General features: G+C 44.5%; 1 protein-coding gene, 1 non-coding gene and 1 pseudogene across 2 annotated transcripts; 1 reads left to right on the top strand and 2 right to left on the bottom strand.

The window, feature by feature from the left end:
- Positions 1-550: 550 nt before the first annotated feature.
- LOC117836970 (zinc finger protein ZAT9) lies at positions 551-2,333 on the bottom strand. Its single transcript, XM_034716498.2, has one exon. It carries the CDS (start codon positions 1,953-1,955, stop codon positions 933-935), a length of 1,023 nt encoding a protein of 340 aa, XP_034572389.1. The 5' UTR covers positions 1,956-2,333; the 3' UTR covers positions 551-932.
- A 7,538-nt stretch (positions 2,334-9,871) lies between these two features.
- LOC140221296 (L-Ala-D/L-amino acid epimerase-like) lies at positions 9,872-13,202 on the bottom strand (annotated as a pseudogene).
- Positions 13,203-15,478: 2,276 nt separating this feature from the next.
- On the top strand, positions 15,479-15,559 carry TRNAL-AAG (transfer RNA leucine (anticodon AAG)). Its single transcript has one exon. It is a non-coding gene; the product is annotated as a tRNA-Leu (tRNA).
- Positions 15,560-17,587: the final 2,028 nt, after the last annotated feature.

The following is a 17,587-nucleotide window of genomic DNA, read 5'->3' as shown; positions in this document are numbered from 1 at the left end:
CTACTGCTGCATTGATCGGAGTCTGAGGCAAGCAAAGCGAGCTGGACTAGCACTAGCACTAGGAGAGAAGCCAAGCTAAGCTCAGGTACTCATGGCACTGTTCTGGTGGAGCCTGATGCTGTGGCACAAGCACACACACAGCTCATGACTTGGTGAATGGTGGGAGTACTCAACCGAGAGTACTAAGCATTTGAACGAGATGGTACGGTGCGGTATGAGTCGCGTGATGCACGAACCAGCGCTCTGGTACGTGCCAAGGCGGGAGGCAGTGTGGCCAACAGCTGGAAAGGCTAACGACGAACAGCGGGGAGGAGTTAGCTATAAAACCACCGGGGTATGGCTTACTAGTAATTAGTACGATTGATCCGGCATGTGAAATTTCAATGTACTACAGCCAAATTCTTGGAGCCAAAGCGTTGGTGGTTTTGCGAGCATAAGTTACTATAGCTAGTACATGCATCTGTTGCCACTGCTTTTGCTGGCTTGCTGCTAGTGCTGTGAGTATGAGGTTCAATGAAGCAGAGTTTAATGGGACAGGTCAAGAACATGGTGAATGCAATTTTCTTTTGCCCCCACTTTTCAATGAGAAATTTGAAGTAAATGGGTCAATTTGATTTAGGTACAAGAGATCAAAAAGAATTGAATATGCTGTTCATCTAATTAGGCACGAACTGCTACACTAACAATCGCAATAGAGTAACAGAGAGAATTAAGAGAGAAAATAAAACGCTCAACTGTCGTTCTCCATCTGGTTCTTGCATGGATTCCAACTCCCAAGCCCTTACATCGAACCTCGAGTGCTCGATCTCTTTCCAGCATGCAGCAGCAGCCAGCAGCTAGTCTGCAGTTCCTGCGCTTGTGCAAGTACATCTTCCGATCTGAAGATGGCGTTGGTAGCATGTATCGATCAGCATCAGCATCAGCAGGTGAGCTCATTGTCTGGTGCTGCTGCCGAACTCTGCGTCGTACACGGCGGAGAGCTCGAAGTCGTCGTCCACCGCGGCCGGCACGTTGAGATCGATGGACCCCGAGCTGTCGCCGCATTTCGCTGGCGTCGAAGGGGCCGGCGCGCCGGCGTACGGCATGTGCGTGCGCTTGTGGCCCCCCAGGGCCTGCCCGGACTCGAACACGCGGAAGCAGAACGGGCACTGGTGGATCACCGGGGAGGTCTCGACGCGCCGAGCCTTGGACGGCGGCGCGGTGGGAGGCGTTGGCGGCGGCAACGGCAACGGCACCGGCACGCACCCGCCCTTGCCTTTCTTGACGCTGGCGCGGTGGCCGCCCAGCGCCTGGTACGAACGGAACACCTTCCTGCACGCGCCGCACTGGTGCCTGCCGCGCGGGCGCGCGACGTCGTGGCCGTGCTCGGCCTCGTCCGCGTCGTCGTCGTTGTTCTGCTCGGCTTCCGAGCTCGCCTGGGCCCGGTGGTGCTTGGGCCCGGATCTGGACCGCGTCCACGAATCCCGGGACAGCATCACGAGCGACATGGCCACGTCCTCCTCGGTCGTCGCGTCGGAGACGCTGCTCGCCGGTTGCTCGGGATCCGGCGTGGACTCCGGTGGCTGCGCGCGACGGCGCGACCGCTTCGACCGGCGGCGGCTCACGGCGAACCGCGGGGGTGACTCCGTGTCGCTCTCGCCGTCCTGCACGACCGACGAATCGCCGCCGGCCGCCCAACCGCCGGAGAATTCAGGGGCGCCGATCCTGGACCTTTTCTTGGCGCCGTCGCGTAAACCGCACGACGCCACCGGCTTGTGCTGCGCCGGCTTGTCGTCCATCTCGGTCGACGAGGTGGACGCCAGGGAGAGCGGCGGCGACTGCGGCCGCGGCAGTGGCGGCGGCGGCGAGTACGCTGCCGTCACCGCGGCAGCCATGACATGGGAGCGCATGTGGCCGCCCAGCGCGCGGCCATTGTGGAACCTCCGGAAGCAGAGCTTGCAGGTGTGCCTGTCCATCACCGAGCAAGCAGGGATTCCTGCCTGAAGACCAATTGAGCAAGACCAGCACAGAGCAAGCGCTGCAACTGCAATGCTCGAGGAGTGAGCTGCTGCTTCTGCTTGCTTCCTTTGGCCCCCACCCTCCCTTTCTTTCTCCCTTTGCTTGCTCTGTGCTGGCTTTGGGCCTCAAGGATAACAATAATATGATGGAAAAGAGGCGGAAGGTGAGAGGGGGGAGTGGGGAACTTAAAAGGAGTAGGTGACAAGCATCCTCTCCACAAGCAAGAGCGAGAGAGGAAGGAATTGAAAAGTGGGATCGGGGGGGAGGTGAGAAAGTTGCTTAAGCACAGCACTTAAATACGCACAGTGCCAGGGTTAGAAAATTAAGGGCGTTCAAGGCACTTTGTAAAACTGAAGATCCACAAAATAAACAGAAAATAACTGCTGCAAGGAAAAATGTCACGCGCGTGAATGAATGTCACGGCCATAGAATGGAAAATTGCATTTGCATAACTGGCCGGATTTAATACGAGATCAATAGGATTTGGGCATACGGCTTGGCAATTCTTGGATTCATCCACATAAGGCTACAGGTTGTAGGAGTTAAGATTTTACACATTAGACTTTTTTTTGGTGGAAAAAGTTAAGCAACACACAATCAAACTAGTTAATTGCGTGGGTGGAGTATTTTGGCAAATCGAAGGTACATTGCATTTGACCACCGAAGATTAACCGAATGTATTAACGCCGCGAGATTCTCTCCACAAAGTCCATGCGTTCTGTTGCATACAACCCCAAAAGTCTTGGCTATCCCCTGATGCCTCCAAGGCTAGCTAGGCTCCGTTCTTTTGGAAACACAGACTTGCAAAACTGGCAAAGACTGCAACCGTGATAGCTGTGTGCGCAACCGTCCATCGCATCACACTCAACTATGCCTCGGTGCTTGCTGCTTGAGGCAGCAGGGGATCGACGCGGGTGGCTCACATGGACCTGCAACGCCTTGCCCTTCTCCTGTCGGCGCATGCATACCGAGTGCGTGCATCCCACACTGAAAAATGTTCTGCAAATGTCTATCTATTTTTTTTAAAAAAAACGAAGAAAGTCTCCTGAAGTGGCATGGAAATATACAATATGAGCAAGCAAGCTAGCTAGCTCCAGCCATGGACGGGGATCGGCTGATGGGTCCAACCTAGACGAACAAGAAATGATGCAGCTGTTTGTCTTGCTTTGCTGCTGCTACTGCTGCCACTGCTACTTTCCTTTTGGTTGTATCGACCACACCAGAAAGAGCAGCACGAGGCGTCAGCTAGCAGGTACATTTTGACTTTTCTAAGTGTATAGATGTTTATATGCACCGAAATATAGTGTATGTCTAGGTACGTACACATAACCTACAATTTGAAACGGATAGAGTAATTATTATTCAGCTGGCCATCAGTTTCAGCACCCGGGATTTATTAGTTGGCAGAATCGTCCATGCAATTGCTTCCCTGCGCATCCGGTAGGTATTACTTCCCATCGCAGACTCATCCCTATTGTTTTTGGAACGCAGTAACAGTAGATCAATGGCGATTAGAGTTCCTTCTACGGATGTCCTGCCAATAGACCAACACTGCGCATAGAAACATATGCGACTCGTACCGATCCGTTCGTAGTAGTTCTGATCAAGAAATTTTAAGAAAAGATCCCGTGGAGATCTCTTGTCGCGCGCACACACGATGGTTGAAGGAATTCAGCCCAATAACGTTTTTAGCCCGCAAAAGAGGTGCCGGACCAATAACGTTTTCGGCCGCGTGGGGATACACTGCCGTGGCCTGCGCAAGCCTGGCGCCTCCTGCATCTTATTGTATTTTTTTATTTTTATTTTGCTTTTTCTTCTATAGTTCTCTTTTGTTTATTTTTATTTTATTATTCATTATTTATTTTTTATTTTCCCTTCAAAATAATCGTGCAGTCATTTAATACTGGTATAGTTCATATTTATTCTACCTTTATTTTTTTCTTCCTTTTGTTTCATTTTCCGTTTCAAGCATTTGCTTTTTTTTATATTTTTCCTTTTCTTCCTTATTAAAATTTGTATTTTTTTATTTTCATTTCAGTAATACTAGTTTTCTTTCCTCCTTTCTCCTTTTATTTTTTGTAGTACTATCCTTTCTTCTTATTTTTTCTTTTCTTTTTTTATACTAGTCATTTCCACCATGTATACATACTTTGTTAGCCTGAAAACATAATTTGTTTGTAATATTGATGAGTTTGTTCTTCATGTATTTTTTTCTCTCACATGCAGGGTCATTTTGTTCACTTTTGTAGTTTTGTTGACTAAATTGGTCACATGCAAGACTAATTTGTTCTAAGTGCGAAAGTATTTTTTCATGTGTTCAACCTTATTGTTCACTTTGTAGAATAAATTTTTAATGGTTATATTAGTTTTCTTCATGTTACGTTATTTTGACTGGCCATTTCAGCCAAAAAAAATCCCACTTTCAGTCAAAGAATGTTATACATTTTGGGTTGGTCCAACTGCATACCACGTTCATACTCCCTTCTTTGGGTTGCATGCTGCTACTGTTTATTGAGCAGGCCGAGTTGTGCTTCAGGTGACATCAGGCAATTTTGTCGCCTCTAGCAATGAATGAGTGGAATCCTTAAGCTTGGGCTTGCTAATGGCTTAGGCCCACGAGTTGAACATGCATTGGGCCTTCTGTTCCCATTCCCTTGATAATCCGGTTGTACCACCAGCAAACCTATATATCTTGCAAAAGAAAATTTGTTATCCACCTTCCAATATTTGAGATCCGTGCAAACCGAAATGAATGGACGAGATCAACGCACATGCAATTGTTGCTCCACGCACAACCGGTTAGAGGAGGGGAGCAGGACACGCGTCAGAGCCTAGTTGGCTGCTCGGGATGCATGACCGGAGGGATTCCTTTTGAATCTGAAATTTTGATTTATTTTTCTCTTAACCCATGCATCCAATTTAAAGTCTATTTCCAATTTAAAATATATTTGAACCATGATATTTGCTGGATTAATACTACAATGAGATCCAGTATGACTATATTTTGTTGCATTTTTAAAAGTCAACATTATTTTAGGTGAACTATCTCATAAAAAAATGGGTGAATGTCAAAAAAATGTTGAGCCAAAAATATTGGTGAATGCAAAAAATTTGAATAAAAATGTTGGTACATATAAAAATTGTTTGTCAACGCCAAGAAATGTTGGTGACAATTTATAAAAAATGTTGATGATTGTCAACAAATGTTAATGGATGTAAAAAATAGTAAAGAAAAATGTTTGTACATGAACTTTAAAAAATATGTTCCTTAGCTGCATTTTGGAAGGTGTTGATGGCAGTTAACGCATCAATTGGTGAACCACAAATGCATGGATCAATTGTAACTTTTCCATTAGAGTATCCTCCAAGGTTTATCAATCCGTGGATAAGTGGGATGCTGGCTCTCACTTTATAGTGACTTTACTAACGAAATAAGACTATGAGTTGTGTAGAGAGACAAACTAATCTAAACTAACAAAGAGCAAAGGGTGATACAAGATGGAAAATAAAGATAGATATGCGTTCCCTTCCTAAGATCTAGGTTCACAAGAATATACATCTACAATACAAAAGGGGTGTTACCTTCACTAGCTTCACAACGATTATATGCTTGCTCCGCTCTTTCCCTACTGCATACCGTCACTACACAGGGGTACTCAACAATCTCGCTCACACATCTATATCAAAGCGTCCACATAGTTAAGCTAATCGCCACGATTACCACACACACTACTAAGAATATGGGCTGATTAGAACACATATGAATGAAGCATTGCAATGATATAGACCATGAAGAATTGATAAGCATAAAGTACATGTAGTAGTTACATATCAAGGATCCAAACAATCCTAGGGATGAACGGAGGCTTTACCCCATCATCTTACAGAGATTGACGCAAAAAGGGGGGGAAGAAGACTCTGGAGAATGTCGTCACCGAAGATGGCGGCGAGGGAGTGTAAGAACACCCTGGGCCGATTGGCTTAGGGCTCCTCAGGTCGATAGGCCTGAGGGATTCTTCGTGCCTCCCGCCCTCCGTCGGCGTTGGTCGGCGTTGGTCGTCGCGGTGATAGATCTAATCCCTGTTTTTCATCTTGTGGCGGCGGTGGCTAGGTCTAGACTCGTCGGGATCCTCCTCCTTGTTGCATGTCTTGGTATTTATAGTTGGCGGCGTCAGTTAGGGTGCCTTTGAGGCCAAGTATCTGGAAAACAACCCTAAGGACATCACGAGCTTCCTCCTGGTGAAAGGTGAAAGGGGAGGTCGATCGGCCCACCCCCTATTGGCCTCTAATGCCCGAGCGCTTCATACGAAAGTTGTATATCTCGTTGAGCCATGCAATTTTTCTTGTAAATTCGCCCCAATCGGAGTTCGGATGAGGAAGATATAGCCCGTGCAAGTTCAGTTTCTTCTGCAGGCCTGCAATTCAATGTTCATGATTTGGACCTTTCAATATCCAAAGTCCGGACCCAAGTACACCTTGTAGAAAAACCCTTTATTTATATCGTATTTCCTGTGATTTTGCAATATGGTCCAAAACACAATACGTAATAATGGGATTATTTCAAGTACCAAGTGATGGGTTAGTATAGAATATGCATGAAAACACTATTCAAATAGCAGGAGGCTCCTGCACCACATGATGTCACCAAGATATAGTATCATGTTATGATAGCCCACGTGAGCTACTGGAGCGGCGAAGAGGTCCAAGGGGTGCGCCAAAAAAAGACATACGTCAACAGTAAGAGTAATTAGACTATAAGTTATTTGGGTTTTACGGTGGAACATTGTAAAATAGCTATGTTTTTTCAAACTTGAGTGGCGGCCCCCTCACCGCTGTTAACCTAGGTCTTCACAAGGGTGGCATGAGACAAGGGTGTCAAAGTCAGTATCTTTGTGAAGCTAACAAGAGTGATCAAAGCTAAGGTTGTCAAAGAGGAAGAAGAAGATGCAAGAAGGAATAAAGAACATCATGAGAAAATAATAAGATGGATGGGGCGTGCTATGTCCCTATGTACCATGATGGAGTATATTATCTCCATGATGTACATGACACATCGAGTAATGGACCATTAAGCCAAATTGGTTCTAGAGCTAGTGGATTACTCAATCGTTTGTTCTAATTTCAAAAGATTTGCATGTAGCTAGGGACGGATCTAGTGTGGGGGCTGGAACCCCCGGAGAGGAGGAAGGAAGGAGGAGGAAATGAGCCCCCATATCTAGAGATCCTGGATCCACCTCTGCATGTAGCATATATACGTATGCACGTGCCGTGCCAACCATGCATCCACTAGGTCGTGCCGTGCCAACCATGCATCCACTAGGTCAAGCCAACGGCGTACAACGTGCAAGCTTAATTATACTCCATCGGTTTTAAAGTATAGAACATTTTAGTTTTATTTTAAGCCAAATTTCTTTAACTTAAATTGACCGAGTTTATAGGATGCACGAATATTTTTAACATAAAATTAGCATAGTGAAATATGTCATTATTAGCAGCACCATTAACCACTAATTGATCACCAATTATCCCTATTTCTAACATTATACAAGTGTGCAACGTAAGCTTGCTGGAAGAAAATACTTAATTAGGATACGTACCTAAGCTACTTTGCATTTTTGCAATATGCAAAAAAAAAAACGGGCACGCCTATGTAGATGGATGGACCAAGAGTTAACACAGTGCTGGCTTTAAGCTCGCATGACTAGGTTAGGTTCGGTTTGGATCCAAGGTCAAACTTAATCAGGTTAAAAATTAGCTTTTGATGATCCAAACTGTGGGACAAGTTTGGGACTAAAGGTGAGCTAAAAATTAGCCAACTCTCCAACTAAATTTTAATTTATTAATCCTCCAAACTCAGCTAATGGGGGCTAATTTTAGTCATAAAGATAAAAAATACCCTCCCACTGAAATCTTGCTATTTTTCCCCTACACCCTCTAAGGATAGAATGAACTTTTACCTAAAAATTAGGTCCGCTCCAAACCAGACAAGACTAATTTTAGCCAACTAAAGTTTAGACGTCTAAACTTTAGTTAAAGTTAAACTTAAATTTTAATCATCTAATGGGATCGTGCCCATGCATTGCTACGGGCAATATATATAGAAATACATGGAGTATTCGACGAGACAATAATAATGTGAAAATAAATCTAAATATTAAAAAAAATTAATCAAGAACGTAGTTAATGAATTAAATAAAATTATATACGCCAGAGCATTCAAGCCCAAAACCAAATCTATCGCATGCCCGAAAGTCTGAAACCAAAGGATGACATGAAACCTATATTTTTTACAACAAATCATATGCCCTTATTTAAATCATATGCCCTTATTTAAAGAAGGATCCTTTTGCTTTCTTAAATAACTTGTTTTGAACACCCAAAATATGAAATTTTCTGTACTCGGTATCTTTCCATGGGTTTTCTAGGTCCATGCTAATTCATGAAGATATATCAGTTGCCATGCATGAGCAAGTTTCAAACCAACAGGTCATTATAAATGACAAAATAAAGCCAGAATGCAGTACAATTGTTAAATTCATCTTGAAATCCATCCATGTAAATCATAAAACGAGCATCATTCTATTATCATATTTAACTGTACTACCGCACATGTAATGTTTCAGAAAACGCTTGCATAGTTCACACAATATGATGACATTCGTGGCTTAATCCAGACATTGCTCTAGGAGAATTTCCACGAGCACATTACCTTCACGCGCATGGAGGCCATCATGAACTGATCGAAAGTGCACATCATGGCAAGCTACCAGCCAATTGCTCCAACCGGTCATGTGCCGTGGGGGTGTCTCCATGCGCTCGCAAAGCCAGAGCTCACATAGACCAAGGTTGGGTAGAACCGCAGAAGCTGACCTGCACAAGGCCCCGTGGACGTCGACGACATTGTCCTGGGAGCCGCTTCATGGCCTTTCTTCTCCACCGCTCCCACGAACGCGGTGCACACACTCCTGGATGCGGAAAATACCTCGATGCCTATCTGCAGGTGATGACGAAATTGCAACCTTACTACTTGCTAGCAAAAGAATCCCAAGCAACCGATTAACATTGTTGACACCGTTTTTTGACACGTGTCAAAACTGACGTCAAAAGGAAGCAGAGATGTTGATGCATGACAAAATGGCAACGGCTAGTGAAAACGATCGATAGAGTCACAAAGGTTTAGCCGATGAAAGGTGATGTAGACCCAACCGATGAGGACGGAAGGTGTCAGCCGATGAAGGGTGACGGAGACCTAACCGATGCGAGCAAGAGGATTCCAGCTGATCGGAGATATTAGGGTTCGACCGTTAAAAGGCAAGAGTCTTGATCGGCGAAGATATTGCGAGACAATGGATGTAGAGTTGGTCAAGGGAGGTCAAATTCATTTCCGACTCTTGTACGAGTCATTTTATTTAGAAAAGTTTGTTTCTTTACTTACAAATATTGTATTGCGTCATAATCAATTAGGACAGATATTGTATTGCGTCCTAATCAATTAGGACTAGAAGTCTTGAGTTTAGGATATAAATAGAAACCCATTAGAAGTCTTGAGTTTAGGATATAAATAGAAACCCTGTAAGGTCTGAAAAATAGGTACGCACAAACAAACAAATCTATTTTAATCGTAATTTACTTTCAAGTTGGTGACTTCGCCAAAGATTTCTTTTTCTTCACGAGTTCTCCAAGCTAGCAGGGCTGTATCATCTTGATCTCCAGCTGGACTGTAAGTTCCGTTTTAACGAGTAATTTCTAGACTTTAACTTCCAGTGCATCACTGTTGTTTCGTCTAGATTTATTCATCAAGTTATCGATATTCACTAGATCTGCAAGTTTATTTATATAAATCTTGTTGCTATCACCACTATCCAGCTTGGAATAGGTTTCGATCGGATCTGTTTCAAGTATTGTTCACGTAGCATTGTTTAGGTTGCGTTTCAACAATTCCTTTGCATTGAATATGCATACATCGGCTAACCTAACCTATCGTCCTTTTTCTGTATCGGCTACCCGGCCGTTACGATCTCCTGGAGCTAATCGGAACATCAGCCGATTCGCTCTCAAATTTAACATCTTCTTTATCCTTGTCAATTAGCAAGTCAAATTGACTGGCACGCCTTGGATCGAGAGACGTGTGTTAGTACGCGAAGGTCATCGTCTGATTTTTGCGTCAACACACTGGCTGCCTGAAACACAACATTTTCTAAGAATCGCGGATCAAAGCATTATGAATCGTACCTGATCCGAATGCAAACACCAACCGAATGCAAACACCAAACCAACCTGCATCCAACAAGTCGTGGGGGGCAACAATCACCTTTCTGCTTCTTGAGTGTAGAATGATGAAGTCTCCTAGGCCCATCATGGTTTAACGTACACTAACCTCACTTCAACTACAGCACTCATAACGACAAGCTCTGATTTCTTGTAGCATGGTAGCAACCACCATTAACCCTTTCTCATCCAACACCTCAAAACATAAAGAGATCAGGAAAAGATCTGATAATTAGAATCTGAACAAAATGATTCAGTTATTAGAGATCATTGAATAAGTAGTAGTTGCAAGTCACAAGCTCCTTTGGCAAGCAAAAAGCTGACACACACATGAAGTAGCATCTATCCATGGAAGATAAGCAGAATTCCCCGAAGATTCATATAGACAAAGAAACCTATTTAGGTCCTTTTTAACAAGTAAGCCTTCTACTAATAACAGATAGACCTAATTTTGTTCAGATAATGAGATTGCAATGTATCAGCCATATTATTCTGAAGCAGATTTATCAATGTGTACATAGCCTTACTTGACAAAACTATAGTCCCACATAGAAAGATGCATTGTAACCTCAGCAATCAGTATTATTTACTCAAAAACTAAGGGTGCAGTGCACAAAAATTTAGAGCTGTTGGTACTCAGGAGTAAAACAATCAAACTGCTATTAAAATTGTCATATATTAAATAAAGTTCTGAAGTCTTAAGCATCGACTCCAACTTATCAAAAATTAAAGTTCTGAAGTTCACAGTTCATTGTAATCTGGTGAAGGCAGTTTAATAGCATAGGTTTACCATGTGCCGTGAGGAGTCTGCCCAAAAAGACAGGGATGTTATTAAGAGGTTGGTGGCCATCTTTCATGACAAACCCTACTCTGAGCATCATTATTATAATCTGATTTGATCTCAAGCATATCAGTAAGTATAAAAAAATCTTATTTAACAAGAGTGCAACAAAAGGGGGGAACAAAAAAGATATGCATCGACCACAATATCTTAATATATTTTCAAGGTACCTGAAAGTTCAAAAAATAAATAGAAGAAGCTACAACTTGACGTTGCACATAGGTATAGGCACACATGAAAAAAAATAATACCCACTATGGAATGGTGAGACCAAAATTTAGCAGGATTTGTACGTAGGAATTAAACGCAGGGAAATTCCCCACAAGCATCATGTGACAGATGAGAGGAAGGGAAAGATCCCTCGTTTTCCCCCAAATCAGCTAGCTACATTGTCAGTTCAGGGGAAAAAATACAATGCTCCCACATGAAACAAGGAGAAGAACACAATACTTCTACAGGAAGCCAGAGGGTAACTAAGCATCAGGGATAACTGTGATATACCGATTCATCGTTGTCCAAGTGAAGGAAACCACCATGGCCTCGGGCGTTTGTGAACTTGTACGACAGAGGTTCAAAGGCTGGAGAGAGAATTTGCATGAGTCGTATAAACAATAAACTGGAGATACAGTTTGAGACTTAATTTGTTTTATGAAGGTCAGCAGCTTGAAAGGATCAATCTCCCAACAAGCATAGCAGCCTCAAGACAACTGAGATACAGATTTTCCACGACATAAGTAGTTTCCTCAAATGAGAATTGAGATACAGAAGGGTTTGGGTTCAGCAGGCTGAGTCAAGGAAAGAACACATATGACACATCATACGAAAGCATTACTGAATCTTTGTGGGCCTGAAACCATTACTGGACCTGCAACCGTAGTTTCCCATTTTTAATAAAAGTAGACATGAATGTAGTCGCCAGTAGCCACTATCTTTAAAAAGGAGCTGCAGACATATAAAGAGTTTTGTGCAGAGAGTAAGACTACCTTCATAGCCGCCATACACTGGATCTTCCGACAGTAAATGAGGTGTGTACAGATCAACAAAACTGCATCCATATGCTTCAAGAACAATTTTAGCAGCTGATTCAACATATATAAGGTCTTGAACAAAGTAATATTTCTTTCAATTTGCTGGCTGGAGCAACCTAAGCACAATGTTTAAAAATGATTTCATACTTTCACAACAAACGCACCTGAAACAACCAAGCCCAGCAGCTAGATGACCAGCAAAACCCATAGCGATTCTAGTCTCAACCATACCGCCAATCATCAAAGTGACATTGGCTTTTCTTGCAGCGTCGATTATTTCAAGGGCTCAAGAACCCCTAATTTTGTTAGCTTGATGTTAATAACATGGGGCAGATTCCCATGTATTATTTTCTGAGTATCAAGTAAACTCCGACAACTTTCATCAGCAGCAACAGCGACTTTTGTATTTCTCCATGGCAACAATACTAACATCATGGACACCTTCCCAATCATCTCTGTGAACTGGTTGCTCAAAGAGTACAGGGGTCACACCCATTTCTAAAACCAGTGACAGAATAGAAACAAAAATAAGTTAGAAGAACTACTGGGAGAAGGTTGGAATATACAGATCATGAACAGCTAATAAATTCAACATATTGAGGCAAGATTAAAAGGTGAATTGATATAGTAGCACAGAGTTTGCAGGAGTACAAACCATTTAGTCTATCAAGAACTTCAATTGCTTGATCAGCTGTGTATCCCTCATTCGCATCCAAGATAAATGAGCAGTCTGGATGGACAAACCGTATAGCCTTCAGAACTTCCATATTTGAGTTCAAGTTTTTCCCAACCTTGAGCTTCAGTGTTTGAAACCCTTGCCCTCGATATTTTGCAGTCAATTGAGCAGCTTCATTTGGGGCCACGATTGGAATCTAGGTTGGGAAATATGGAATATGTTATTTGGTGAAGGTATTTATAACTTTCTGGACATAGTGCAGACTATGATGGGATAAAAATATACCGTTATGTCCGTGGTCACAGTATCTGATGCCCCTCCAAATAATCACGAGAGGGATGTGAATGCTGTTAGCAACCGCGTCAATCAGTGCCATCTCCACTCCTGCTCTAGCCTTAATTGGAAAACAATTACAATCAAATACACATGGAATGGGAAATCTTGTATTTGATGTGTAAACAACAACCGAACACTTGAGTACACATATGAATATCAGAAACAAACAATAATCCATGCCTGTTTTTCCATTTATTCATCAACGGTCTTTTTTTATAAATGGTACATTTCTACATGAGCAAAACAAAATAATTGATTTTTCACATGGAAAGGACCTTTATGCTTATGTAGGTTTTTTTTTTGGGATACAAAACTGGTTGGTTTAGGGGCTTGTATTCTGAATGAACTGCTCTAAGCTTATAACTAACCAAACATTTTTTTTTCAGGTTAAATGGGTTTTCAAGGATGATTTCACCAGGCCAGTTACCATCCAGAGCAAATATTAACGGTTATAACCAAGCTTGGTTTTCAGTTACGCTTCCTCTGAAGGCCATCTCACATTCATCCCTCTCACATGATGGCAAAATTCATGCCACTCACCTCGTAAGGATGGCAACAAATTAGATCCTCTGAAAGAAACAAAATCTTTCAGTAATTCAGCGCCTGAAAGGCAATTCCCATCTACATCAAAGCCTATACTTCAAAGTGCAGTCACCCCATCAACATCGGGATCACCACGTTCAACAATTTAAGATTTCCACAACATCCTAGACTTTTCACTTCATCTCAAGATCAAGCACCTGTCAACCCAGCTGCAACAGAATGCAAATTTTACTACCCCGCGAGCCGGGCGAGGGAAGGTGCGGATTCCTCACCGATGCAAAGGCGTGTCCAGGGAGGACACCGGCGACCTCGTCGAGCAGCGCGCCGAGCGACGCCGCGGGCCGCGAGCGCGGCCGGCTGGTCCTCGTCGGCGACGGATGGCAGCACGGGTGCCTCCCCCACCCGACGGCGCCGCTGCGGAGCTCGACGCGCACGGCGACGATGGAGACGGCGTCGAGGCGCGAGGACGCGATGGCGAAGGGCGCGGCGAGGGGCACGGCGAGCGGGGCCGCCTCAGCCGCCGCGACGTCCACGGAGAATGTCTCCTTGAGCCGAGGAGGCCGGCTGGCGAGCGGCCGCGACGAGGCTGGGCCGCGTGCTGGCGTTCGTGGTGCCAGCGCTGGTATGGCGATTGGGGCACGGAGAGGACCGGGGACGGCGGCGGCGCGGGTATGGCGATGGAGGGCGGGCGGCGGCGGCTGCTCGAGAAAGGGGTCGGGGCGCGGAGAGGATGGGGGACGGCGGCGGCGCGGCACGGGCGCCGTCGGCGGCTCGAGAAAGAGATCGTGAGGAGGGTGAACGGGAGGCGAACGAACGGCGGAAAGGAGGGGGGAGCGCGGCGGGCGGAGCGAAGTACGGCTCGGAGGGATGCGGGGGATCAAACGGCAGGCGGTTTGTGCGCGGAGGGGCGGAGGGCTATGGACGGCGTTGCATCGATCGATGGCAGACCCAAAGCGCGTAACGCGATTTACCTACGATGTTTTTTCTAGTTTTAATTTTTTTAGCTGTAGAGAAACAGGCTCAGGGTCCGTTCGGATCCCTTGCCGCCGCTCGCCTCGCCTCACCAAATCGGTGGTGGAGCAGCACGATTCAGCGGTGGAGCAGCTCGATTCGGCGGCAGCGGGGTTCGATTCGGCGACGGCGGGGTTCGATTCGGCTGCCGCGAGGTTCGATTTGACGGCCGCTGGCCCGATTCGGTGGCGCGAGGCTGGATGTGGCAACTCCAACTAGTGGCGGCAAGGTCTGATTTGGTGCCGGTGAGTTCGATTCAACGGCACCGGACTCGATTCGACAGCGGCAGATCTGGATTCCGTGACATCTCGTGCTTGTCTTGTGTTCTTCTCGGTGAGCAAGCTAACCTACCAACGCAGGAGAGCGGAATCGGCTCTCCTACGTGAGCAAGGAAATCCTTGCCCAGCCAGGCAAGCTTGCTACAAGCGGCCTTACAGCAAGGTGAGGCGAGTGTCCGGCAAGAATTCCAAAGGGACCCTTAGTTGGAGGTTGGAACGAGCAGTCGGGCTGGGTTCACTTGGGCCGCAGCATGCATGACAGGTTAGTAGATCGATCTGTATCAAGGTCCACTTGTGTATACTTATAATATAACACGTTGGTGAATGTATGATTGGTGTGTTACTCTCTAGAAGTAGACCCATACTCTCTCCTTTGTATAATTTGTTGTTCGTTTGAGACAATTTCGGTTAGTTATTCCGTCAGATTCGAAGTAGGACACGTGATTGTGGCAAGAATATACTCTAATCATTACTATTTGTGTTCAGTGTCAATCACAGAGACGAGATGGCCGAGTTGGTCTAAGGCGCCAGATTAAGGTTCTGGTCCGAAAGGGCGTGGGTTCAAATCCCACTCTCGTCAGTGTATCTTTTTAATTGCTTCGGGATGTTTTTTCCCAAAAGCTCTGTGTTTCTGCAACCAAATCGGATTTCTCGTCAATATCCTTTTACTTTCTTTTTTCGGGATTTTTCTTTTCCCAAAGCTTTGTGTTTCTGCAACGAAATCGAAGTACTAACTACTTCATGATGCCCGCTAATCCAAGCTGATCTTAATGGAAGTTTCATGAGCATTAAATTTATTATCATGTTAGCAAAATTGCTAACTTGGCAAGATTATTATGAGGAGTTTCATAGAGTTTTTCCCCATGAAACTCAACTGTCACAATTACAGTTTTTTATCTTGGTAACTAACTTGGTAACTGTGCACTGATATTGACCTTATACACAAATTTTAGAAAAAAACGAAGTCTGCGGTCTGGCAACCGTTCGTCTTTTTTTTAGGTTTTTCCCCCTTCTATGTCTTCCATAGCTTTGCCTTCCTGTAACCAAGTACTAACACCTTCATGTCCAGGTAATCCGAATGAGACCTAAAGTTTGAGTTCAAAAGGAAGTGACCTAAACGAATGCATAGTTCATCCGCAGCCATGGTTCTTCGAGATCAAGACGCACAAGAGTCAAGACTCAAGACTGGTGATGGTATTAAAATTTTAGCAGGCAGCCTTGTCGTCGTCCTAGAAACAGCCCCAACTGGCCAACTTTACACACAAGCGCCCAACAAATTGTCTCTGGGCCGAATGGAAATCCTTACTAAGACACAGGCTCCCGAAATAATGAAGTGAACCTAGCTGCTTCTTGGACCAACTGGTTCAGGACTCGGTACGCACTATGATATGACTTTCAAAAGCTCGAATTTGTTTTCAGAATGGAAACTAGAGCGGTTCTTCCATGTTGTTGCTGTTTTAGATTTGGATCGGAGATATCAAATGTCACCCTCGGTTGGTAAGTAACGTTTTACTTAAGTATGATTGCATAAAACGATGTTTGGACGGAACAAAGGAAGACGCGAAGGTCCGGGGCACCTTCGCTTCGTAGGATAAGGAAGAAGGCGCGAAGGTTGAAAGTATTTTCATAGGTAGGTGCGGAGGTCCCAGGCACCTTCACTATGGAAGGCTAAGTTGGGAAGCGTGAAGGTCCCGTGGGAACCTTCGCTATGGAAGATTAAGTTGGGAAGCGCGAAAGTCCCGTGAACTCCCTCTAGGAAGAATCCGGCGGCCAACCTAAGTTGCTCAAGCGAAGGTGTGGAGGATTGGGATTGTTGATGGTAGTTAGCACGCCAGTTTGTGAACCGCAAGTGCACGGATCATCGTGACTTTTCCCTCAAAGTATTCCATCCAATGTTTATCAATCCGTGGATCGGCAACGAACTAACTAGGATTTTCCATATAATCTAACGGATCTAATCCTAACATGAAACATATATTGCATATGAAGAGGGTAACCTTGGTGTAAAAGTAAATCATGAGAATAGGTAGATCACATCCATAGATATGTATATGATAAAAAACCACCAAGGGTAGTAAGAGCCTATCGTCTTCTAGTTGTAGTTCTAGCTAACAAGCAAGCACAATATGCATCTCATCCAAAGCAATCTTTAAACTACTACCTCCGATCAACCTCCCAAAAATCCCACTTTACACAAGCCAGATCCTATCACGATCCTCTCTATCAGGGCAGGTAGTTTAAGGGCACAAACACAAGTGAACATGTCTAAATATCATGAAGGGTCAACATACTAGATCTAATCACCATGATTACATAAAGCATTCTATGAAGTCTAACCTCCAATTAGACTAAGGAATAAACATATTCATGATAAGAAGAAAGCATAAAAGGAGAATACGAGTCGCTAATAGATCGGATGACATGAAAAACATTGCTCATATAAGAAATGTATTCAGATCATCACCACCGATTACATACCATTGATGATCATAACTAGCTCCTGAACTCCACAATGACACAATCGCGCAGGGAAGCCATGGTGGCTAGGGTCGGCCTAAGCCATTTTCTAGACAACTTCGAAGACTTGCAGCAGCCCTCAGCTTCCTCT

The sequence above is a fragment of the Setaria viridis genome, chromosome 9 (assembly GCF_005286985.2).
Source record: "Setaria viridis chromosome 9, Setaria_viridis_v4.0, whole genome shotgun sequence".
NCBI lineage: Eukaryota > Viridiplantae > Streptophyta > Magnoliopsida > Poales > Poaceae > Setaria > Setaria viridis.
This window is presented reverse-complemented; position numbering and strand designations above follow the sequence as displayed.

Bases quoted from the DNA above. Each gene is read 5' to 3' on its own strand.
- LOC117836970 (XM_034716498.2), bottom strand. From the start codon at position 1,955: ATGGACAGGCACACCTGCAAGCTCTGCTTCCGGAGGTTCCACAATGGC.